General features: G+C 38.3%; 1 protein-coding gene across 1 annotated transcript in view; it reads left to right on the top strand.

Moving 5' to 3' along the window:
• LCOR (ligand dependent nuclear receptor corepressor) overlaps positions 1-21720 on the top strand; it is a 60922-nt gene extending 39202 nt beyond the window's left edge. Inside the window, exons 4-8 of the mRNA XM_071748501.1 lie at positions 1200-1332; positions 5934-6221; positions 9105-9198; positions 11892-18082; positions 18287-21720. Of these exons, the coding sequence (XP_071604602.1) occupies positions 1200-1332; positions 5934-6221; positions 9105-9198; positions 11892-12861 (1485 nt within the window). The 3' untranslated portion in view covers positions 12862-18082; positions 18287-21720. The remainder of the gene's footprint in view (positions 1-1199; positions 1333-5933; positions 6222-9104; positions 9199-11891; positions 18083-18286) is intronic.
• Positions 21721-26973: the final 5253 nt, after the last annotated feature.

Here is a 26973-nt window from a genome sequence, read left to right on the forward strand (position 1 = left end):
ACAAATCTGAAGGTGAGAGCCCATGTTGTTCAGGCCAGAGTCCCCAGCATTTCATACTACTGCCATTTGCACACAGTTTCATGCGACTGCTGTGTTCCTTAAATTACTGTGGGCTGGTATTTATGTAACCCTGCTTCATTGAACCTGTTGAAGCTGAGATGATGCAAGCTTAAAAATGATGACTTCTTTTTGTTCATTGTGAATGATAAATGAATTGCCAGTTTATTCCTTCCCTTCTAGTCCGGTGAGGATATGAACCTGAAATCAAAAAGCCAAAAAACCAGATGTAGCCTAGATAGTATGGTAATTGATACTTTGTAAAGGTTAACAAAACAAAACACTCCCTAAACACAGAGCGGTTGTGTATGCATTCCTGCAGTAGGTAAATACAGGTAACTTTAATATAGCTCAAAAAAGAAAGTGGATGAAGAAGGCTGGGAAAGAGATGGGGCTCCTCAACAGAACCAAGGCATTAAAGCAAAAGAAATTATAAAGTGGGGTGTGTCGGGGGGGGAGAGGTGGTTGGAATCTAAGCATTTAGATGTCATATTTTTGTAACTGTTGTCTTCTAGTTTCTTGAGTTTTATTTAAATGAGTATTTCATCCTCATATTTCACACAGTTTTGCTCCCTAGTTAAAACTTGTTTTGAAATATTCTTGAGAACTCGGTTGCTTTCAGTTGTAAAAGATGTAAGGAATTTTAATTCACTGTGGGTGTTGTAAGCAGCTAACTTAAGTTTATTTAGTGTAAAAGTAGCTACTGCTGAGCCTTTTCACAAAAGGACTTGTTTTTTGCTGGTGCCTGGCCATTTATTATGCAGTCTGCATGAACGCTGTGTAAAATAAGGAGAACCTTCTGTGTTTTGCCTTAAGCAGTTATTTCTTGGAACTGAACGTAGTAGCCAGAGAACAAGTGCTAGAGATGAGATATACAGACAAATGTTGTAAAATAGGTAAACATTTCTCTTTATAGTGGGCTCTTATTTCCCATAATGCTATAAAATCTTACATGCTTCTGCATTTACAACAAAAAAACAGGATAAAGTAAAATGTTCTGGAGTGGTCAAAAATGAAGTTGTGGTTTCAACCCTGTCCCAAGTACATAATAATGTTTTCAGCTGAGTAAAAATATTTTATACCTAAGAAGTCTATTCATTTTGGACTCAGGAAAATCTTACAAATATTAAATATCTTTGCAGGAACACTTAGTCAGTCTGGATGAGCCAGCCTCAGAAGCTGGACAAGAAGCTCTGCTTAGACAAGAGCAAGCAAAAATCATTCGTTTTGAAAGGCAAGCAGAAGAGTTCCTCAATGCAGTCTTTTACAGAAAAGGTTGGTATTAATAGGGGGGAAATGGTATCTCTTGCTGGGTTTTTTTGGGTTGGGTTGGGTTTTGTTGTTTTCTGTTACTGTTTTTTTCATGTAATGTAGATAACAAAGATCTGATGTTCAAGTTGTCATTGTATCTTCAGTATTTTTCAGTTCTTATGTATTTATTGAGAGTAAAAATATACTTTCAAATAATGTAGTAATGTAACAGTGTGGTAAGGGTAACATTAAACTAAAACAAGTCTCTCAAGTCAAACAAGTCAAAGAGAACACTGATGTTGTGCACTTTTGGAGGAACGACTCAGTTGTTACCCAGCAGAACTGCTCCCCTGAAACCAGTGTTCAGGGGAGTGGGCTGTTTTGAAGGGAGGGGCAAGTGGCAGTGGGTATTTTTTTCTTATTATTATTTTAAAATTCAGTATTTTTTTTAAAGGTCAGCAATCTTCTCACGGCAGTCTGTAGTGATTACCCACCCCCAGCAATCAACACTTCATTGTTGAAATTCTAACTATAATGTAGGAATAGTGCTGTGGGGGATATATGGAGAATTCAAAATGTGATCAGCAAAAGAACTGGAAAATCAGTTCTGTGCAATATACTGAGTACAATAACAGTAGCTCAATGCTAGAGTGTCCTGTAAATCACTTCTGGAGAGTTATGTCAGCTAAACTGTGTTCTTAGAAGGCACAAAACTCATTTCACTGTTTTCTACTGATCTGAGAAATTGGAATCCAGAGGATGCTTCTGAATTCATCCTGAATGAAAGTACCTTGCACTTATCAGTCTAACCCATGTGTGAGAGAATCTGCCAAATCAGTAATTCCAACCTGTCTGCTGGAGGACAATGCAAGGCTTCAGTTTAACAAATTGGAAATTGCTGTAGCCCTTCCTTCCAGTGACCAAAATATTTAAAGGTGTTTTAAGTAGATAACATATCTTAGCCTTTCTTTTTTTGACTCAAATGAATAAATACAAACTATACATTATGATGTATTGAGCATGTAGGTTGGTAGGAAGGATAGTGATAGCATTACTACCGATAGTTCAGATAATGCTTTTATTCCACATCCTCCTTTTCAGTGTTGGGGTTTTTTTGTTATTTATTCAGTGTGTGTGTGTGTGTGTGTGTGTGTGTGTGTGTGTGTGTGTGTGTGTTTTATTCTGTTTTTCTTTTAAGGTTATCTCTTGCTTTTAGATTTTATCCCATCTCTCTTTAAATCCAGAAGGGATTTAAGAAAACAAATCTAGAGAAGATGTGTTTCCCATATTACTTCCGATAGGAAAAAAAATATGGTTCCATCACTTCCAAATTTTTTATTAAATATTTCAGTCCTTTACCATTGAGCTTAATTTTTATGTACGACCTGTGTGCATGTCTTATTAAAAATGCATTCTTACTAATTGTCAGAAAAATATTGGTGGCCATTGCAGTGTGCTAATGAAGTGTTTAACACTCTGTCCATGGTCAGATACACAGAATTAAGATAATGAAATTGCTTCAGGTGTCTAAGAATCTTTGAGAATTTTTTAGTACGCTTTTGCTTTCATTCTTCTGGCCGATCTGCTCTTGATGCAAAAGTAATAAGGGAGGGGATGATGCCTGGCAGGAAGTCAGTTCTGAATCCTTAATACATTGTTGTCAAGCTTGACAGTACTTAGAGTGCTTGAAATGTTGTTTTAACTCGTGCCACTGCCCTGTGATCCCCAGGCACTGTCATTTGAAGGAGGACACACAGAATGTCAGAACTCTGCTCCTACATTGCTCAGAGATGCTTGACTCTCCTGATTTCATGCCAGTGATGAGTTAATTCTGTCTTTCTGTTCTCACTGCTCAGTAACATTGGAGACTGGTATTTTGTAGCCCAGCAGATCAGAGAAAATGCAGATGTTCTGTGAAGACATGCCTGTTGCACATCAAGGACGTGCACTTGTGAACTTAACATACACAGGGGGTTAGCAGGACTGGCAAACCTTCTGAACAGGTTTACAGTCCATCAGTCTTAGGTACTTTCTCTCTGCTTTGTGCCCATGGCACTCTAGTTCAGTATTGCTTCTTTCAAATGTTGGTACTTTCTATTGAAAGCAGAGTGGTAGTACCTAGCAGTCTATTACCTCTACCTTGTGGCAGGATAGGACCTTCTTTTGATGGTGTAGTGAAATGATACTTTTTTTATTTGATACTGTCTTCTAAGATTTCAATATAGATGAAACACAAGACAAATGGTATTAAGGTTTTAAAGGTTGGAGGTACTGCTTTAGACTATTTGTTTCTGGTAAATATTTACTGTATTTTTCTTCTCTGAGAATCTCTTTGTAGTTAATTTTAGTGATTTAATTTGGTTTGGTTTTTTGTTTGATTTTGTATTTGGTTTGGTGTTTGGTTTGGTTGTTTTTTTGGTTTTTTTTTTTTTTTGTTGTTGTTTGTTTTTTTTTTGTGTGTTATCCCAAAACCCTAGACATTTGGGATCAAAATAAATATCTGGTTGATTTCAAGGGAGGCTGCAGAGGCACCAGAAAATATTTTACACTTGCTTTGCCTTTTATTTAGTCCTTAGCCTTCAATCTTTATATTAAGCAAGAAGCCTTTAATGTGTAGCTGCTCGAGTGGCTGAAATTTGAGTTTTGTGTCCTGAATTAGAGAGTTTAGTTTGAGCAGCATTAGAAACCTCTCAGTAGTCACTCTGCTGCTTCTTTGAAGTTGCAGATTAGGGATGCATGGCAGTAGGCATATATGTAATTTCCTCCCTAAATTTGGATGTATGTTTAACTCTAAGCATTACTGAATTGTACATATGAACATGGGTGCACAGTAAAGGCATTATTCTTCAGAAAGCAGAGCTCTGCATTTCTGCCAGCCACACTTGTATACACCACAAGCACATGCCCCAAATAGTTGGCATCAGTGTGATCTTGCCATTGGTTTGTCCCCCTCTAGGCTTTCCTAGAGCTTTTCACCTGTCTGTCAGCAGATTATAGTAAAGAGCTTAGAAAGTGGAAGAAATCTCACAGTAGCAGAAAAAAGCCTCCAGACTCATGTCCTTGTGGACCATTTCAGAAGAAAGTGAGAATATAAATGTACCTAAATTTAAGTTTGGCTTTTCTCTTAGTGCTTTCTTAAAACTCTAGGGTCTTGTTCTTAGCAATAATAAAATGTCCTGCAGACTTTAGAATAAAATTATTAAGGATTTATGTAAATGTCTCAGAAGTTCAGCTACTGTACCCCTATAAAAATACACATATTGACTATAGAGGTTCTTATTTAGAAAGCTTTATTTAAAAGGAAGGAATTTAGGCTTGATTAAGTCTTTAAAGCTTGATACAGTTTCTCATCAAGAAACACAATAGCTGCATGCTGCTACTCTGATTTGTGGGCAGCTATATTCTCAAACCTTGACATCGATCATCCTCTACAGATACTCTAAAACTGATTTGTTGAATTGATGGTTTTTTGTAAAAAATGGTGGTAAAAGGCAAATCGAATGCTGAAGCGTACCAAGGAAGGTCTTGCTAATACTTCTAATAGTGTGTTCCCAGTAGATTACCTTTAACCTGGGCATTTTTTTTTTAAGAGGACTTTACTATTATTTGTTTTTTAGAGCTGCTTTTAAAGATATGTTTGGTCTTCTATTGTACAGTTTTCTCTGAATGCTTCTTCAGAAATAGAAAATAAAACCTTTTGAGCTATTTCTGGAGTTGTGGTATGGTTTTGGTTGTGTTTTTAGTTCTTTAAAAGTAATCTGATTTGGCCAGAGAACACAGCGTTTGAGGTGAGATGGCAGAACTTAGCTAATTTAGGAGTTACAGACTTTCTTGGATATCATAAGTTACTATGAGTCTAAAGCAGTTATTTTTGCCAGTGTATTTTTGGGTTCTCCACATTCCCAAATACTGTGGTGTTTATGTACTGTGTCATATAAGTAAATTGGAATATCAACCTGTTCCTTTTCCCATTTCTTACTAATTTATCAGCTCATCTATAAATAGAATTACTTTGCATATGACACATCTTGTTTTTCTCTATATGTGAAAGCTGTTTGGATAATACCTGGTGCTGCACTGATTATAGTGATAGAAATGTCAAAAAGAATAGACAGAATGGAAGATACTTGAAAGTTTGAGCTTTATGTGAATTATTTTGAAGAATCAGAACTCTATAGGACTTGTATTTCCCAGTAAACTTGTAAGGGACTGGTGCAACTCTAATCACCCTTCTCCCCTTCTGTAGTGGCAGGTAAGTAAATAAATTCTTCCACTGAACAACCTGTTCAATTTTTTTTAAAACAATCCTCATTACTTGGTACTTTTCTATGAGTCTAGCTCTCCTTTCGATTTCCATACCTTTTAAGATCTGATCAAATACTTCTGTATTTGAAAACAAAAGAAGAGATGGTATATATATATCTGAAGGAAACTGTTCTTTTGGGAAGGTTATACCAGAATTGCCAATGCTTCGCACATTTTCTACAGAAACTACTTTATCCTTGGCTTTTTTATTATTATTACTTTTCTTTTTTGTATGTATAAACAATGACTTAACACAAGACCTGTTTTATTTAAAGTGCTTTTTTTTTTTTTTTTTTTTTTTTAATCTCTAATATTTACAGACAGTCCAAGGGTCTCTGACCCCAATATTCCCCTAGTGGCCCGTGAGATCATGCAGCGAATGATCCGACAGTTTGCTGCTGAATATACCTCAAAAAATAGCTCTACTCAGGACTCCAGCCAGCCCAATAGCACAAAGAACCAAAGCCTGCTGAAAGCATCTCTGGTCGCCTCCTCTCCCACGGCTGCAACTGCTCAGAACCCTGTGCTCAGCAAACTTCTCATGGCTGACCAAGACTCACCTCTGGACCTTACTGTCAGAAAGTCTCAGTCAGAACCTAGTGAACAAGGTAGGACTCTTCTCAGTGTCTTGTATCCTATGGCAATCCATTAGTGACATTCTTGATCCAAAACTTGCCAATTAGAAGTCTACATATATAAAATGAAAAGTGGAAAAACAGATGTTTTCACAGTAAAATAGTGACTAGCTAGATGTGGCTGGGAGAGAAGAGACATTGAAAGACCGTAGGCATGAGTGATTTTTCTGAAGGGCAAAGGGGATGGACATGCTCCAAACTCTGGGGACAAGTGTGCTGTTCCTGCTGGGAGCTGCAAGAAACAGTCTGCCAAAACAGATACTATGCTTGCTTGCTGGTAGGACAAGTTCTGGTGGTCGTGAAAACCATAATGTTGTCTCCTTTCTGAAGATGAGTACATAATCTGACTGAATGACTGATTTATTTTCTTTCTGGTCATAATGTGAATACAGTATCTTTTAAAAACCTGTAATAAATTGCTTTGTGAAGGCTGCAAAAATGGTACCCATGATCTGTATAAAACTTCCAGATTTATGCATTTGTCTCTCTCTCTTCTACCTTAAAAATAGATTTGTTCTGCAGAGCACAGATTGAATAACTTATAACAGTGTTGCAGAGCTTGTTTTAATTTGAAAACCTTGTTTCCCATAAAAAATGTTTTAACAAGCAAATTCAATTAGTGATTATAGTATGTGAATGTGTTTTCCTGAAACTGTTGAATAGAGGTTATCATAAGTGCATCCTACTTATGGGATTAAAATTAGTCCCATTTACCCTTCTTTAGAAATGTTTTGGTGTCTGAAATTATTCTACCAAATACAGAGTAGGCTGTCCACCTTCAAGTGGAGAAGGTGCCTTAAAAAAAGAAAGAAAAAAAAAAAAAAGAAAAAAAGAAAAAAAAAAAAAAAAGAAAAAAAAACAACAGCTCTTTAGCTAGTACAGAATTGTAAGTATCCCTTTTTTCTTTGAACTTATGTTTATAAAGCCTTTTGTAAAAATGTTAATTTTATGCATCCAACAATGTGCAGCTTGGGCATCTGGACACTTACTGCACTTATGCAAAGCTGTTGCCACACTTCAGTTACAAAACAGCAGTGAAAGGTTGTATGGTGTTTCTCTTGAAGTGAGGACATTTACGTTCAGCTGACAGGCATTGTTTTCTAGATAATTTTATTATAAATGTATTCCATGAGTGACTTCTGCATATATGTTTGTAAATGTTAAACTGTTCTCATTGTGAAGCTTATAGCTGAAAGAGAGGGAGAGAATCAGTTTTACTTCCATTTATTTTTCTTTAGTTGGATTATTGTATGGTGTAGAGAAAAGAATACACAAGAAATATTCTTTAGCTACCATTTGGTGAAAAAGCTGTAAGATAATGTAAAATGTTCATTATGCTTGTTATGGAATTAAATGTGCATGTTAACTTATACAATAATCTGTTTTCTTTTTCCAATTTACATTTAATGTAATTGGAAGAGGTTTTGCCAAACTTGCTAGTGAGAGATTTCAGAGGCAGTCTTAAAGGCTGCTGGTGGTGCTCTCTGTTGTATTTCTGTTGTAGCATGTTCTGTTGGAGCACGTTGAGGGGAACCCAGCTAGTTGTTGGGAGTATGAGGCTGGCCCTGCTTGCCCTCCAATACTTATAGGTCATAATGACCCTTCTGACAGACGAAGAGTGGATGCAAGTGCCTCTGATAGCAGCCTGTGCTGTTCTGTATAGCCTCTTGAAAAGGAGCTGCTACTTGATCCAGTCTCTATCCTGTGGCTGCCTAAGTGATTTTCAAAGGAAGATTGAATTATCTGCTTAAGTTTGGGTTATGGTGTGTTCCCAAATGCAGTAGGTGGAACAGCTTTCTGTAAGTTAATTCTAGTTCACTGTTTATCATGCTTTTTTCCCCCATATGTCAAATGAGAATTTCAAGCAATCAGAAAGCTGTCTTACATTGTTCTTGTCTTGGGTGGTATTTACTTGAGTAGATTAAATGAGTGAGGAGTTCTGAAATGTCTCTAGTTTACCTTGCCAACAGGTTTCGTTTATCTTTGCTTCATAAAATTCTTGCTTCAAAGCTTCAAGGAATTTCAGATGGCTGTTCCGCTTCTATGACAATGTTGCCTTTGTTAAAATGACCAGAATTCCAATTTAAGTGCAGTGGGAATAAGGATTTTTCTAGCAAAAAAAGCAGTCCTTTCTTTGTTGCCTAGAAATGCAGAATTTACTTAAGGGCTTGTAGAGGAACATAGGTGAGTGCGAGGAAGTGTCACTAGTGGGAACAGAAGATGCAATCTAGCAGGAGAAAGATTTGGTATATAGAAGAGCTGAAATAAAATGGCACAATAGAGAGGGAAAGGCAGCAGCTTTGCCAGTAGAGACCCATTAAAAAAAAATGGAAAAAAGGATGAAGGATGTCAACCTGCCAGGTGAAAAGGAGTCTCACATTAATGTGTGTGTGATTATTGAAAAGTGAATTTTCAGTATGAAATTATCAATTAATTTTCTTAGAGTTTTGGATTAAAAAAAAAATCAAATGCTGGCTTAAAAGCCCCTCTTTTATTGGTGCATTATCTCAGGAATTTGAAGATTCTCATTTTGGGACTGATGAGAATTAGTTATGCAATGGGCTGAGTTATATCCTGAAATGTCATTGTAAATCGTCTTCTATGTCCCTAGTAACAAGAGCACTTTTAATTTTGCCAAATTTTCTTCTGACTCTTGAGGACTATGCTGAAGCCACTTGTGAGCCAAACTGCAAGCAAATCAAAGCCTTAGTTTATTTAAAAATAAAATTAGAGAAAATTCTGTGTGCAAATAAGATATAAAATGTATGACTTCAGCCCAAACGCTTTTTTTTATCAAGATACAAAGTTGCTGATACTATGTTTTCAAACCCTGAAGTCATTCTTTTGTCTCTGCAGAAGGTGTTCTTGATTTATCCACTAAGAAGAGTCCTTGTGCTGGCAGCACCTCTCTGAGTCATTCTCCAGGGTGTTCCAGTACTCCAGGAAATGGGTAAGAGAAAGCAACTTTCTATGACCTTCTAAAACTTTTTTTTACTAAAAACGTGCGCTTCCCTCCTGTAAATGTTAACTTAATTTTTGGTGTTAACCCTTTGGAGTAATGTGTTTTTCAACATGTACCTTTGGCAAATACCTTCACCCCACCTGCCAAATAAGAGTTGTTGCAAACAGAGATTTAATTTGCAGTTAAGAACTCTAATTTGTGTTATTTTGGCAAATTTAGTACCTAGCCAAAGATCTTTCCATTACCTGCTTCTTGGGTTTAATGAGAAGTGATGTCCATGGAGATGCAAGATCAGCTAAATATAACTTAGATTTAATTTCACTTAGAGGAAAGTTAGCTAACAGGAAAATGTATTTTAGGGGCAGCAATGATTTGGGTGATGGTCCAAACTGTATTAGATTGAAATCCCTGCATGCTCTTTGTTAATACTTCCTACCATAAACTAGGATTTAAGAAAAGGCAGAGGCTGGTCTGGTAGTTCAGAAAACTTTGAATATGGCTTTCTGGATTTGTGATTGTACTGTAGCATCGAACGAGATTTAAAAAAAAAAGAATGCTGTGTACTACTCTTGCCTTAATTAGTTCAAGGTATGAAAGAATGCTATATAAAAAATTCTTTTACGTTTCATATTTTTAATGGACACCGTTTGCATACATTTAGAAACCCTTTATTCTTAGCTAGGAATGATTTAATTGTAGTGCAGAGGCTGACTGGGAGTAAGAGGGATTTTGGGTGTTGACGGAAGAATTTTATCTTCGAGTGAATGTAAGTAATTATTTTTAAGTGAAGTACAAAAGCAGTACGTGGTTTAGACTGCTATTTATTTACTGGATTTAGCTCTACAATAGTCTTTGAAAAACTTGAAATTTTAAACTAACAACCCACCACCAATCCCATGTGCTGCTAACAACCAATTTAATTATTGCATTTCTCTTTGGAAAAATATTACTCTCTCAGATTTCTCCCTTCAAGATTACTCTTTCCATTTAATATTTCTATTAATAAAGTACTTCAATTATTGCTTAAAAGTCAATCTTAATACTTTTTCACAATTCAGAAGCATAAACCTCTCCCAGCTCTTCTCTTTTAATTCTGAACAGGTTACTTCCAGCTTTGCTTTCAGCAGAAGCCACGGACTCTGTGTATGTTTTGTTCCTTTGTGTATCAAGTGAGGGCCAAAGTCCAACATACAGGGATGACAGGGCCAGTATCTGGCACTGTCCTGAAGGTTCAAGAGAGGATGCAGCATACTTGCACCTGTGGTTACTTGTACAGGTGTGTGGTAAAGGAGGGTGACTGCAGACTGTTCAGCATCAATGAACTCAGGTGTGACCCTCTGGCCTAGTTAGCTGCCAGTGTAACCTTTAGTTAGGCATAGACTCTCTGGTGCACATTCTTATGCTTATACATGCTGTAGAAGGGGCTGACAATGCACATTGCTTGAGACTTCTGGAATAGCAAACTTTCATTAATATCTTTGGATTTTCTTCTGAATCCTTGTTGACTCTTGTTACCCACTTCAACTGTGACCCAGTGCATCCTGGAGAGGAGCTGGTAGCACCTGTATTGAGCACTGTGTACTTTACATGCCAGGTCCTTGCAGTGGATGTCTTTTTCTCTAAAGTTTTTTTTTAGTCCCAGTATAATGTTAAAAAAATAATGTAGCTTTTCAGCAGTACCTATCCTATTCTTAAATAATGCTGGCTTAGCTAGAGGGCTTTACACCAGTATAAGTCCTGGAGCATTAAAATAGGATCGTTTACTAGTCTCTTCATTGATCTGTATGTTGCACAGGAAAGTTTGGGGGTGGACTCTGAAACTAATGTGACTTAGTTCCCATAGGGGACTCAGCAAGCAAAATAATAAAATACACTTATTTATCTGCAGTAGTAGTACTATTTGTTATAGAAAGAACAGCTGTGAGTAAAGGTAATAATACAGACCACTTTCTCTGCTATCAATCCTTGATCTGGATGACAGATGGAACTTAGCTCATCTTTTTTCCTAGCCATGCTGTGTATCAAATGAGAATCAGGGGCATATATATGCAGTTAGTTGTTAAGAGAGCAATTTGGTAAGTCTGGTGTAATGCAGTGCTTTCATATTTGGTGGTTAATGAAAGTTGAGGCCTGATAAGTGTTTTGTTTTTTGGTTTGTTTTTTTTTCATCCTGAGCAGCAGTTCTTCAATACGATGTAACTGAACCTCACCCAAGGTTTCCACCTATGTTTAGATACTGCAGGTGGCAGTCATATTTGCATGTTGAATATCTTGCACTTTGGCTTACTCTTTTATTACTGTACTTGTTTAGTGGTAACGTCACACTAGTAACACAGTTTGTAGATCTAAGGCGATCGATTACTACTTTGTAATTAAGGTGCTATTTGCAGACGCTTGCGCGAAGTCTTTTCTACTCCGAGAATTTGTGAACCCAACCAGAGACCAGCCAACAGGTTTCATTTTTCTTTGCCCAAAAAGCTTCTCTTTTTTTGCGAACAAGTTTAAAAACTGACTGATGCTGAGACTTAAAAAAAAAAAAATTAAAAAAAAATTAGAGAAAAATAAATAACACAAAAGTGATGTTACCCAAGCAAGGCCTTCTAATAAAGGAGTGGCCCCCTCACCCATCCCTCCCTACCTGTGCAAGTCCTGCTCACATCAGTTTCCTTCCATCCAATTAGGCGACCTGGGAGACCCAGCCAGCACCATCCAGAGGGACTACAGAGTGGTGATGGGGTACCTCCAAGAAGCTTGCAGGATGGAACCAGGGAAGGTTATGGCCACTCCACATCTCTTAAAGTACCACTGGCTCGATCACTCCAGATTAGTGAAGAACTGCTGAGCAGAAACCAGTTTTCTACAGCTGCCAGCCATGGGCCATCTGGACTACAGAATCATGGACAGCACTTAATATTATCCAGGGAGGCTTCTTGGGCAAAACCACACTACGAATTCAATTTCAGCCGCATGAAATTCAGGGGAAATGGTGCACTCAGCAACATCAGTGACCTTCCTTTTCTTACAGAAAACTCTGCCTTTCAAAAAATGGCACTTCAAACTAAGCAGGATGGGAAAAAGGACGTGAGCCATTCGTCTCCTGTGGATTTAAAGATACCACAAGTTCGAGGCATGGACCTTTCATGGGAGTCCCGCACTGGTGACCAGTACAGCTATAGCTCTTTGGTAATGGGTTCACAAACGGAGAGCGCACTTAGCAAAAAGTTAAGGGCTATCCTTCCAAAACAAAACAGGAGAAGTTTGCTGGATGCTGGACCAGATTCCTGGGGCTCAGATGCTGAGCAGTCTACCTCTGGACAGCCATATCCCACCTCAGATCAAGAGGGAGATCCTGGCTCCAAGCAACCTAGGAAGAAAAGAGGGAGATACAGACAGTACAACAGCGAGATACTGGAGGAAGCAATCTCCGTGGTTATGAGTGGGAAAATGAGTGTTTCCAAAGCTCAGAGTATTTATGGGATTCCCCACAGTACACTGGAGTACAAAGTTAAAGAGAGGCTGGGCACTTTGAAAAACCCTCCAAAGAAAAAAATGAAATTAATGAGGTCGGAGGGGCAGGATGTTTCAGTAAAGATTGAATTAGATCCCCAGGGAGAAGCAGCACAAAGTGCGAATGAATTGAAAGATGAGTAGGGATGTTGTAGAGTGCCAATTACTTTGCAAACTGGGTGAGCACTACTGCATAGTTCAACCACCACTGAGCACACCTGATTCTCCCATTTACTGCAATGATCTTTCCTTGCAGTTTAGTACAGACTTGTGTGGACACAGGTGAAAGGTGTGCTCTGAATGTCACATCTGTAAATTTTTCTAGCCTGGTATGGTGCAGTTTCCCTCCTTCACCTGCCAAGGAACCCTCTTTTTTTTTTTTTTTTCTTTCTCTTTTCTTTCTTTTCTCTTTTGCCTTTTGCTTGTTTCTCTGTAATAGAGAGCTGAGTTACCTCACAAAGAATGCAGATCTGTGGAAGTGGACATCTTGCCTGTAGGACCTACCTGAACTTCTGGTATTGGATTTTTCATGCCTACCTTTGTAGAAATTTGTCCACTTTGTTAAACTGATACTCTCTTTAAAACCAGGCTTTTAAAATTCTTTTTTAATGAGAAGCAGACTGACATTCTTCAAAATGCTTCAGAAATCTTTTCCCCCTTCTTTTCTTTGATCCAGTTGATTGAAAGATCTAAGCTAAATCAAGTTATTTAGGAATGGTACCTCTCTTGAACTCAGAGATTTGTTTATTAGATGGATAATCAATTGGGTCTAATTAGGCTCTCCAATTTTCTTTGTAAATTAGAACATACTTACCATTTGCTGTCTGCTTAGTGCTCACCTGGAGGGGAGGGAAAACTTACATACACTACCTTCAGAATATGTCAGTTAATTATTTGTAACACTACCTTCACTGTAATTTTGTTCAATATTTTCAAGGGTGATATTTAGACTCACCTGCTTGAGGATGTAGCCTTATCTCATGGAAGACAAGCTTCTCACAGTCAGGAGCAGTCAGGGTACACTAAATGACGTATTAGGTATGCCTCATTATAGCAGAACTATGGTTCTTTGTGACCTTTATGGTTTTTACAGACTTGATTCTGAGTTTACTAAACTATGTGGTTCCAACAACTAGTTGAAATGACTCTAATCTGGGGAAGGGGGATTTGTGTAACAAACTACTGTGATATTGCAAAAAAGAAAAAAAAAAAAAAAAGCCCATGAAATGGTGATCTCAAACGTTACAACCTCAGTAGTCTGCCCAAATATCCACATTAGTGAAGGAGCTTGTTAATGTTCAGGGAAGAAGTAGAACACTGGTAGCCTGATCTATTTCAGGCTCTGCATCATATCTATCTGTAATACTGTCAGGGTCGAACACTCAGTGAATGAGTGTTTCCTTTTTAATATTACAGTTGCCAGTAGCAGGAATTAATCAAAGTCCTGCTTTTTTTGTTGTTTTTATTTAAAGTATTTTGATAGTGGTCTAGCACATGCTAGAAGAAGCATTCAAACACCGTGAAAGCACTCCATAAACCACAAATCCAGATTTTTTTTTTTTTCAATATGATGATACAGTTATCATTATATGGAGACCCAGTATAAGTTTTGTACAGAACTTTTACATTTGATACTTTCTGCAGGAGTGGTCAGTAACTAGATGGACCTTACTGGGTTTACCAGAATATGACCAAATCGCAATTGCTGGTTCTTCAGGTAGAAACAATTTGGTCTTAAGCTGTACAAAAGGTAGATAGAATTACTTTTTTTTTTTTTTCCCCATTTGCACAACCAAAAGAAACATCAGAGTTTTGTGTGAGAGCATTAAGTGGTGTCGGTGATTGAAAGTGGTTTCTCAAAGTTCATGGGAGGGTGGTCTAGATAACCCTAGGGATGCTGAATTACTTCTGGAACAGTTGATCCCATTAGCCTCCCCTCCCCCCCCAGCAACTTCATATTTTCAAAGGTTAGGCACACCATTGCTGTTGTTTTAAATATGCACTGCTCATAGTTGAAATGGGCTGGGCATTCAGCCCGAAGCATACTTTTGTTTTTGTTTACTTAATATGTTTTATTACTCAAACTCCTGGTTCCTCATAGCTTTCTAGTTATCATCTGGGCATTTAAAGCAGTTTAGGCTCAGTAGCAGTATATATAAACTCTGCAATACGTTCCAGTTTAGCTGGTTATTGCAATAAAGGTGCAGTTAAACGTGTGGTTTCATCTGCTGTTGGAGGTTATGGTAGAAAGCTTGCTGCAAGTTTAAAAAAAAAAAAAAAGAGTAACCCAGTTTTACTGTTGAGAGAGGTTTAACCTTTTGCAGTTGTCTTTATTTAAGCAACATGAGTTGAGTTTTCTAAAGCTTGTCACTGTAGTGTATGTGGAGTGCTTATTTTACTAACCTAAATATTTTGTATGTGTATGTTTAAGTGGGTGACAATCGTGCAGCAGAAGAATGGTGTGCCTACCCTTTAATGCTGCAGTTTTAAGAGAATTTGTCTTGTCATTTCAGACTGTAGGCTAAGAATTGTAAATAGATAGTGAGAAGTTGAGTACTCTTTATTTGCTTTGGTTAGAAAGTGGATTTAAAAAGAAACAAACAAAAAAAAAAAACCAACAAACCAAACACATAACTTTCTCAGTTTAAATATCCTGAGACCTGAAGATTGTAATACTCATGTCTGCAAAGCTTTTAAACACAACACTTGATCTGTGATAACTTAATATTCAGGTAGTCTTTCAAGAAGCTTTTGAACAACTGTATTTCCTCCAAAGGTCTCTGTTTAAAAAGGAAAAAAAAGAAAAAATTGTAGATTATTTTTTAAGCACTAATTGCATTACATTGGTAACTGCAATATAAAATAGCCATTATTGTTTTGTGAAGCATGGTTGAGATTAGTTAGTGGTCCCTTTTTAAAATTTCATGAGCCTCTCAAAAAATAAAAACAAATTTAAAAAAAGCTGCTGAATATTCAAAAGATATATATTTTACCTTATTGTAGGTTTTGTAAATTTAGTCTGTAATATTCAGGTGCACCTTTTAATGTTAACTTTTTGTTTCAAAGTCCCATCTAATGTATTTTCTCTGAGGTGATTCATCACGTAAGACCAGTATCACTCTGAGCGCTGCAGTGATCACTGACCTTTTGTTTCATTTTTCACTACATATTTTTTACAGGCGCTTTCAGTGTAGCTAACTAGTAGGTTTTGGAATCATTTTAAATATATGATTGGAACTAATGTTTGTCCATTAGCATGCTTAATTTTCTGCTGACCAGCAGTTTGCATGGCCAAAATCCCTGGTTGACCATATTTTGGTGTGGGAAGGTGTGGTTCACTGCTGTCTTTGTAACAAAAGCCTTGTTTCTCATGTTATTTCTAGTAAGTGGATGCTTATGTTACTTGGATGACTTGGGCAGGAGAGAAGGTTTAAAATCTTTATCCTGCTGCTTTTTTGAGATCGCATTAACGTGTAACATAGACAAACTGCAACCCTGTAAAAATTGAGATGTTGTTGGGAGGAGGCCTTTCGGGTATTTTTCGTCGCTAGTTCTCTCTTATCCCGAGAATGTCCATCTGCTGTAGTTATTGGACTTAACAGTATTGTTGTGTACTACGTTGATGTAGCTGGAAAAGCCTGACAGCAAGAAACTGTGAATAATATTTGTGGCAGTCTCTGAAAACTGGTTTTTCAGTCCAAGTATCATGAAGGAGAATCCCTCTCCCTTACCCCATCCTAGAAAAGTAATTTTATATTTTGTGTGTATAAAGTTTGAAGAATCAAGTTTCATATTGTACTGAAGTTTAGGTGTTGCTTGGTAAATCTTTGCTGCAGCATATAATTGAAGATGAGTAAGGCTTAGTGTGGTAGGGGTCCTGGTGTGGAGTAAATTATCGTACAGTTCTGGTGAGAAAGCCCAACATGTATGAAATGTGTCCTTTTTAAAATTTTATTTGGACTTGTAAGATGTAAAAGTGCTTTTTCAGAAGTCTGACCTATTACAAACTATTACCTCACTTTCAGCCAGCTGGATCCTCATTCCACAGTGTTGTAGGCATTATGCATTATTGTGGCTGTAATGCTTGAGTACAGCTATAGAGTTGAACATTCCCACATAGATACTGTAGGGACATGTATCTGGACTTGTTTTTACTTCTGTCAAGAGATATTTTATTTCACAGTCATTCCCTGTCGTGGATTTTTTTGTTTTGGTCCTGTTGTTTTGTTGTTTTTTTTTTAACAGCTCAAGGCAATTTCCTTTAGAATTTCTCATTTTTCCCAGTTATGCAGGAGAAGTTGCTGCATAAACAATACAGTTTTGCCTTTACTTTCTTCTGGTTGCAGAATTTGTAATTTGTAATTTGATGCTTGCATTACCACACTATTGCTAGACCTGAAGTCTAACTTTGAATTTTCATGGCAATTGGAGCAAATGCAGGTGTACAGGTAGGATAGTGGGTGGGATGTGTTCATAAAGGGAACACATCCAGCTCCTGTGTTCTCAAGCAACTCCTAGCACCTTTTTTGTACTTACTAGTGCTCAAGGATATTCCTAAACATGGGAGGCAACTGCATCTGTGTTTAGATCAGTTGAGAGCTGACAAGGAATAGTCTGTGCTTTGTCTTGTGGCAGGCTGACATTTGAGTCTAAATATTTCTTTCATGTCTACCTGAAAGTACATTGCCTTCCCCTGGAAATTCACAGGAACTGGTGCAATGATTCAGGGGCTTCAGGGTTGACTAAGCTTGTAAGCTTTGTATAGATTAGAACAACTTTTTAGTTCTGATTGAATTGCTTTTTTATATCATCTGCAACGATTGTTGTACAAGCAAAACTGGAATTATCACGTGTTTCTTTCCAGTTTACTTTGAAGTAATGCTCTTAAGATGTCCTTGAGTCTTAGGAGAAGAACATTGTGTCCAAGGAGTGAAGGGAACACTCTTCTGTTCCCTTTTTTCTCAAAAATAGTGTGGCTACATCAGTAATGTGAAGAGCTCTTTCTTAAGTGAAGACAAAATTAACTCTTCAGTGTAAGGATGCATACACGTGTTGCAGTTCAAACTTTTACGAAGGCAAACTTATTAAGCTGTACGGAAAGCTTTATCACAATAATTTAAGTATCTTAAGTTCTCTGCCAGATCTTAGAGGTAGAATGGGAAGGGTTGTTTCCCTCATTTTCACCAGGATCAGATACTTCTAGGTTTTTCCCACAAATGTGTTGGAAACAGATATTGCATCACTAAGTCAGTGTTGCTTTTTTTCTTGGCACCAGTAAATAATATTGACTAATGTTTTAAAAAGCTTTACCTAAAAAAAAATTGAGACTTATCTTGGTATTAAAAGGTTTCCACTTGATCTTGTAGTGAAATGAGCCAGCCAGGTGCCACTAATTGCCAGGTAGTGGGCATGAGCTTGTGTTAAGCTCACCTGTGCCTGATTAGGGTGGGCCCCAACTGAGCATGAGCAGGAATGGGGGGGCCAATAAAAGGTGAGCTTAACACAAGCTCATGCCCACTACCTGGCAATTAGTGGCACCTGGTTGCCTCATTCCACTACAGATCTTGAGTTGCTTAAAAAGCTCCATCCATAATTAGAACCTTCAGAAGCCTGAAAATCTGTGCTGCTAGTTATATGCAGTTGTGTTGGATGTAGCAAATACAGTAACTGCTACAGTTGTTAATTTTTAATTATCTAGTGTATAAACATGATCTATTGTGATGATCATTAAGCAGAGAGATATTGTGTACTCAAAATGAACTGGAGATGCACTCCACGTATACCAGAAAAATATTACTGGAAGTAGTTACAGCATTCCAGTGTCCATTGCTCTCCCTCTCTCCTGTTCTTGCTTTGACTGGGGCCAAGTCTCTATACCAGTATTACAGCAGCAGTTTAGGACTTCATGTGCTATTAAATTCTGCCTACATTCAGCTATTGTCATGAAAACCTTTATATTAGGAGAGCTTAATTTAATCCTCACAAACATCTTAGCCCAGTTGCAAAATCAGTTTTCCTGGGCAAAGTACTAGGATGAAGGATTTCTTTCAGCCTGTCCAGGACATTTCATTTACTTTCTTAAAAATAAACATACCTGCCTCTGACCCCATGCTTGTCTCTACCAAATGGGTAAGTATAATTCAGAAGGACTCACAATAGTAACTCTTACCTGATGGAGCAGGGATTAGGACACAAATTTCATTCTGAATGGAGCAGGAAAGAGTTAATGTTGGAAAATAATTTCTATAGTCATCACCTAGTACAGTCTAAGTTAATGTTTGCGGGTTTTTTTCCTACTCCGAAGTAATGAAGACGCTGCTACAACTACTAATACAGTTTGTCAACTACTTGGTGCTACATTTCTCAAATATTTTTGCAGGTAATGTTTTTTTATGCCTGCATGAAAACATGTAAACTTTACAGTCCCTATAAAAAGCACTTGTCTGACCTATTCTAAAGTACCAGAAAAGGGATAAATAACTGCAGCACTTTTTCTGTTACAATACCAGAGTCTTAATTAAATCTGGTCTTCAGGTTATGAAATAGTTTAAACATACCATCTATGATCCTCAACGGTTTTTCAGGTCAGATTACACCTTCTCTTGGGATACTAATCTGTTAAAGACTAGTACTGCAAAATATTCTGAAGTTCAGGCAGGGGATGTATATATACATGCCTGATGTTTTTAACTAATCATTTCAATAGGACATTTTAGGGCTTGACATTTGGATTCTGGGATGATGGGTAGGGAAAGGGAGGTTTCCCAAATGGAAACATCAGTTTGGACCATTGTTTGATCTTCATTTTGAAAACTATATCACAAGAAAAATGGGATTCTTTCTCCCTTATGCCTTCAGGGAATGAGTAGTATTTAGAATCTCTGGCTGAAATTCAAGCCTTTTTACCATGTAAATTTTTAATATAAACTCATTGACATACTTTTTACATCTGAGAACTGAAAATGGATCTTAATGTTTAAGTTGTGGAATGGTATATTTCTTAAATGAAGGGGGAACATATAAAAAAAAATAGATTAGAATACCAGCATTAGTGAGCTTAAGGAATTTTAGTATGTAATAGCAAAGGATAGCAAAGTATTTGATTAAAAAAAATAATCTTGAATTGCTAGTCTGTAACTAGGTGCATTCTAATTTAGCAGGTGAATATTCTTTACTTATCGATATATGATGGGCTTTTTGCAAATAGAAACCTTTATCCGAGTCCCACGTGTTGCTTGTACTGATGGGATGTATGCTTACAGCAGCTTACTGCTGCTTTAAAATGTATAAAATATGTTTTGAGTGTTTGCTCATAACTCTTTCTAACCTCCACTTGTTAAATTGTCAGACATTGGTATTTTATCAGTCCGCAATGTAAGTTTAAACTAATGTTCTTAGGAATCCAACTTGTACACACACTGTTTAAAAACCCTCAGGGACGGTTTACACACTATCCTCACTCAATTCAGGTACTTGTACTCTCTTCTTAAACCTAGCAGTGACTTGTATTTTTGTTTTGCTTTTCTTTTGACGTGCTGATAGCACATCCTTGATGAATGTCAACTTAAAAACTCAGTTCAGGTATCCAGGTATAACTCAGCCAAACGGATTTTAAAGCTGCATATTTACTCTCCAGCACACAGTGCCTCAGACACTTATAGTGGCATTCTGTATATTCAGTTATTACTACTGAGCAGATCGCGTGGGGGTTCCTGGTATGTATTGTAAGAAATTCCTATGTATATTATATAATATGTATTATATTATATACATATATAGTATATATGTTATCTTAAACTTATATATTTTAAAATGCCACTACTAGCCAGCGCAGCTAAAAATGAAATACATTCCCAGCTGCTTCTGCGAACCGCAGGGGCAGCTTCTTAACGTGGCTCTTGCTTCTCTCTCACCATAACTACTTCTAACCTCAAGCACGGGTCCTTGGCTGTCTGACCTCTACACTCTAGTTATGCAATGTCCTTAGAGAATTCTGTGCACTGGCCACTGTGATGGAAACCAATGGGCCGGGAGTGCTTTGAGTTTATAAGTAATTGTTCTGCCAAAGTTGGTGTTTGTATGACAAGCGTGTAAACCTGTCAGATAATCAGCAGAGGTCCAAGTTGATAGCAGTGTATGTAATGACTTCCACCTAACTGGCAGGACCAGACCCTCAGCAGGTGCCTCCTCTCTGATGCTGCTGAGCTCTGATTCAGAATGTGTTGGCACATAACATCTGTAGTGATGGGCCTCTGCGCTGCTCTGGCGAGGAGGTGAAACGTTAAAGTAAAATCTGCTGTTCTGCTCTTGCAGGGATCTGTTGGCAGTCGCAAGTCAGCAACACCTCTGCTTTATTATTTGACACTTTACATCTAAAAAGTCTTCTCTTTCTATTTATGTAACCCATAGTCTTTGAAGAGTATGGAAAATGGCATTTCTCTCTGACCTCTAGAAGTTCAAGTGTCATGGGAAAGAAAAATAAACAGGAACCCCCCCCTTACTCTTATGGACCTCATTTCAATATACTGTTTACAGTTTGACGGAATTGTATAATTTAATATTTCTCTTGTACTGTAGTTTATATTTATTTACAGATTTTTTTGTACTGTGTGATTTGAATTTTTTTGTTCCTTGCTATGATCAATGTTTTATGTAGTAGAGCACTTATGATCACAAATTAAGGTTTTTTGGTTTGATTGCACTACATTAATTTTTTTAATGCAGTTCTGATTTTTTGACTGGACTAAATAAGCTGTGTCTTAATGTATGTGATAAGTACTTTTAAATTTTTATTTCATGTGGTCCATTTATTTTTTGCATTGTATGTCAAAGCGCTAATTCTCTTGTGCATGTGTAAGATTTAATGGCTCCATTGTATTATTTGACCATGTCATTTTGGAAACACATTCCCAGCTGTAACATTGTGTATGGTAGTTTTCACTGGATGCTAGACTTTTCAAAACCACTATTCTTCTAATAAATTTTGTTGTGAAAAACTTCTAAGGGGTTCCAATTCTGTTGTTTCTAGTGTACTTTATAAATGTGCACACTAATCACCCAGGATTATGAAATGCGAATTATCATAAATGGAGAGAAGCAGGGGAGGAAGTAAAAATAGAAAAAAGCAAATTCTGGCTGAAGAATCGAGCTTTGGACTCTACTTCATTTGTTTCTTGTCTTAAGTAGGATTGGCAATCAAAGCTGCTTTGGCAGCTGGGGAGGGAATATGCGTGAAAGCTGAAATGCTGTCTTGTAGCAGCCTGGTCTCATGAACTCCTGTGCTCTTAATTTGCTCTTCCCTATTGGCCACCTTAATTTCTTTTATGGTAAATAATTTATCTGGTGCAGAACAGTCTCTTGAGGGAGGAGAGCAGGGGGAGAAAAATGATGTAAGTATATTCATTGAATACTTCAGTAACGAGTCAGGGTAGAAGAGTGGTAATAAAAGCTTAGTGGGGACCCTGGCCCTCCACTTGTGGGTCCTGGCCTGGTTCTGGTGCACAGTGCCATGCCTGCTGGGCTGGGTGGCAGGGCACTGTGCCACCCTGAGCACCTGCCACCCTGCCAGAGGAGACCAGCCAGGCTGAGGGGGTTGCTTAGCTGCTTGATTGCACCAGTAGGCACTTGGGTTGCGCTTTTTTCTCTCTCTGGCCCCCAGCTTTCCCTCTGTAGAGGGGACGTGTCTTCAGTTCCAGATTAACCTGGGGAAAACTCCAGCAACTCGGTCCTGCTGTTCTCCTGAGCAGTAACACAGGGCAAATCTGGCAGTGCCACCATGTTTCAGCTGGCTCTGGTTGAAGACCCATATTTACTTTCTCACAACTGTTCTTTGGGTTGAACTACTTTTGGTGTTTGCATTATTTATACTAAAATGCCGAATGCTAAAAAGTAGGTTATAGTAAGTGGTCTCTAATGGAACCCACATGAGTTTAGGCAACTCTGCCAACCTCTGTGTTCAGTCCTAGGATGATTTTGAGAGTGATGCACAGGGACTTGGAGCTTTAGGAAAATTAATAATGTTGCACACTGTCTACCCATGTTTCTTTTCTCCTGTGAAACTGCCTTTCTTGTCTTGTGTGTTAAAGAGTAAGCTATTGAGTAGGCTTTTGTTTTTTTTTTTTAAAGATCCTTAACTTGCATTACAAACTATTGTGTTCCATGTATACTAATACTGGTATTAAAAACAAAAAGCTAAATGGTAAGGTACTTGGGTGTTGCCATTGGTTTAGCTTAACTGTGCAGATTTCTTTTAATAAAAAAGTTGGTTTGACTAGAGATTGCAGCTTGCACTTATTCAGGAATAGTGAGTCTTTATGTGTAAATAGCTTGAAAGCCTTGTGCTCTACACTAGCATTTTTTTTTCTATATGTCTGAATGCATCTGTCAAATCTATGAAAATAGCCTTTGAAAGTGACAAACCATATTCCCATCTGCCATACTTTAGGATGTATTACACTCTGCAAGCTTTCCCCAGAACATTTTTAGTCAACACTTTCAGTCCTGTGATTATCAGAAATACCAAGTTTTTCTATTTTTCCTGCAGGACTTGCTGATAGTCTTGTACTGTTAAACTGAGGTCGTTCAGACTTAAAGAAATAGTCTTAAATTCTTTTAAAGCTGTTTTCTGTAATATGTAACTTGACAAGAGTGCACAGGATTTGCACCAAGAAAGAAGCATGCATTGCCGCTGTTGGAGAAGCAGAAAATAAACCTAATTAGCCTTGTTAGGCAGCTTACAAAGTCTTCTGCTAATTGCCTCGGTTTGTTTTGGCTCAGAATGGGTTTTGAGTTGCTCCATTTGTTATTGGAAGAGGCAGTTGCCTCTTCTGAACCTGCAGGTGCATATTTGGTCACCTTCTGAAGTAACAGGTCCTTCATGGAGTAGCAATGAACTGTATGTACCCTGCATACACCTGGGTCACTTTCTATAGTCCTGATACTCCAGCACATGTGAAATGGGAGCCTCTGCTGATTGCTCTTTTGTGAAAATCTCTGATTCTGTGAAGGGAAGGGCAGAAAGCTTCAGGTCACTACCTGCAAATGTTGAGATCAGTATTAGACCTGAAAGATCTGCAAACTGCTCTGGCAGATGCCCAGGGATGGATACTTGCTGAACTGAGGTTTTAACTGGGAGTGAGTTTTAGGAAAGTCATTCATGTCCAGAGGGATAGTGGTACAAACGAAAAGCAATTTTGGAAACAGTGTTAGAGGCAAGTAGGAATAGAGAGCTTGATATAAAGAAAATGGCAAAGAGATTAAAATAAAAAGTGATCTTTTTAATGTAGCTATTCTCAAGACACTTTAATAGCTATCACACTGTTGGAAGGATCACAGCTAGCACTGTTTATGGGAGCACCATTTTCCCTGATGGTACCTCGCTGACTTAAAATTCAAGATGTTCTCAATTGTTAAGTAGGAAATGAAGAAGAAAAGTGAATTATTTCACCACTGTGAATTATGAATTAATCAAGCTTCTTACCCGTCTCCCCAAAAACCCCAGACAACACAACCTTTAAAAGCTCTCTTAGTATCATAAAAAGAGAGCACAAAGCAAATGCATCTTAGTTTTACAGGTCACTTTTAAAGTATCAGAACTTACAAACTGTGTTTGGAAGAAAATTTCTGACATCTCTTGCCTCCTCCTTCTCTGCAGGAGGTCTGCTGAGTACACCCTTGACTAAAACACAGATGTTTGTGTGAGATTGCTACAGCTGCAATCTCCAGGAACTGTTTAAAAGCTCAGCCAAAATCACCAGTGCTTAAATTATAGTTCAGAGCATAGAAATAGAGGCAGTGGTGCCTAAAAATTCAAAGATTGCCTTTATGAAGATACAGCTGTATCTCCCCAGGGGACCAACCACCATCTTGGGCTGTGACCCACCGAGGGCTCACAGGGGAGGGCTGGGCAGAGGCTGGATCCAACCCCTGCCACGGGTCCTGCCTTGTTGCCCTTACTGCTGTTCCCTAAGTTTGCTTCATCACAGCTTGCATGCCTACTTTTGCTGGACTCCTCCCTCCAGCCTTGTGCCAGAAGGAGGAGTGGTTTGTCTGTTCTGAGTTATCAGCAAAGTGTTGGTAAAAATCATGATGCTTAAATAGGCAGTTTTGTTACACTCTCTAAGGTGTGTGTTGGGGTTTTGTTGATGTCCACCATGATCCCATCATCAGATGTCCCCAGTCCTTAGTCCCTCCTGCGCAGGTATTAAAGCATAGGGCTTGCTTAACTCATTTTGAAATTACATTCCTAATTTTGAAAGGGGCTTTTATGGTTTCCTTTCTTAAAGCCAAGCTCTCAGCTGTGGTTTTCTTCTCACTTAGCTTTAGAGGAAAGCTTTGACACCAGTTGTTGAAAGTTTCTCTGGCTCTGTAGGGAAAAAAAATTACTCCAGGAGAAGCTGAACAGCTTCCCCACACATATGAAGGGGTTTTCATACACCCAACTGATAGATGTGCTGGGACCCTTGCTATTATCCAAGCCTGAGGTGTTTGCTCGGAGACTACAGTAGTTTCTGACATGTTCTCCTTTTAGGTGGTATAGTATTTTTGTTTTGTTTGTTTTTGGGTTTTTTTTCAGATGTACTGTGGTCACTTGTAGTATCTTCCTTGGATTCCTTTCAGATCTTTAAAACAAATAGTGGTGTGTGAGGTGTTAGCAATGGTTTTAAAAAACTATTTGACTATGGAAGGAGAGTGTAAAAAAAAAAAAAAAAAAATGGTGCACAAGAAGCTTTCATATCGTCAAATATATGCTGCTTTTATGGAAATTTAAATTTTTCTCTGATTGCTAGCCATCAAACAGTCCAACATGTGAACAGTAAACCATCTTGTTCTGTACCTGAAGTGTGTTCACCAGTAACAAAGTTCTCGTTGGACCCTGATGACAGCTATCTAACCTCACTGCTCTCTCGAGGTTTGCCTAGCTATAAGTCAATGAGCTTTTCTGCTGATGCATAAAAAAGTAGATTGTTCCTCCTGTTTCAGGACCTGTGTTGGCTTTACTCTAACATACAGACACAAGTGCATATGGTAAGGATGACTGCTTGAATGCTCCTTAATTCTAGCTTTCTTGCCTATTTTTATTTAAATTCTGATGTTGATGCCTTTACTTTTGTTTGTGTGTAGGCTGGATTGCTTACTGATATAAGCAATAGCTCTGAAATTAAAAGAAATACATCTTGCATCTCCTTTAATTGAGCTTATTATTAAATGAGGAATAATAATTAGTAATAAAGCTTAAAGTCAGTGCAGTCTCACACCAAGTGGCAAATATAATGGCTTGGTGCTGGCAGAGAGCAAGTTGAGGAGGTTTGGGTTTTGACTGTTTTATCTGTTCTTTTTTAAATCTTGAACCAAACTTGACTTTCCACATGTTCCTAGTACAAATAGCAAGGTCTTTGCAGGACAGCAAGGAATCTGGTACTCAGGCTTTTGTAGGTCAAAGGTCCCCATTGTGAACATGGTTTGGGCTCTTGGCTTTTCCATCTGATTGTGGGAGTTGCTGCAAGCAGGGGGTTTCAGAGGTAGTTTTGCTGGTCCCATTCTGTATTTCTCTGGCCATATCATGTCCTGGCTTTGCAAACGAAGATTTCAGAAGGGCTCTTGCCATGCTTGCTGCAAGTGTGCTGATGGATGATAAGGCCAATGGGGGACGGGCAGTGTGGTTGCAAAAGCACAGCAGAAAGTCTCCTGTGAGGGGACAGCCAAGGCACGGTTCTTTCTGTGCTGTCTTTTCTCCTCGAGAGTGATTGTCCGTGTGTTCTCAAAGGAGGCAGCAGCATGATAGATGGTGTATCTCCATGTCCCCTGACTGGAGGCCCGAGTGGACCACTGGTGGCAGTCAGTATGGCCAAAGCTGAGGGATTGGTTCAGGGAGTCCTTGTATCTCCTCTTTGGGGCTCCTCTGTTGTGGCAGCCAGTGGCACGTTCACCATAGAGCACAATCTTAGGGAGGTGGTGATCCTCCATCCTGGAGACATGCCCTGCCCAGCACAGCTGGGTCCTCAGTAACATGGCCTCAATACTGGTGACCCCTGCCTGTTCAAGGACAGGAACATTGGTCACACAGTCAGTCCAGGGGATGTTTAGGGCTGTACGGAGGGAGCACTGATGGAAGTGTTCAAGGAGTTGCAGGTGGTGGCGGTAGATGACCCATGAGTCAGACCCATGTAAAAGAGTAGGCACTACAATGGCTCTGTAGTCATTAATGTTTTGTACTTTTCTTCAGGTGTTTATTGCTCCAGACTCTTCTATGAAGTC

Source organism: Heliangelus exortis, chromosome 7 (genome assembly GCF_036169615.1).
Source record: "Heliangelus exortis chromosome 7, bHelExo1.hap1, whole genome shotgun sequence".
In the NCBI taxonomy this organism is placed as follows: Eukaryota; Metazoa; Chordata; class Aves; order Apodiformes; family Trochilidae; genus Heliangelus; species Heliangelus exortis.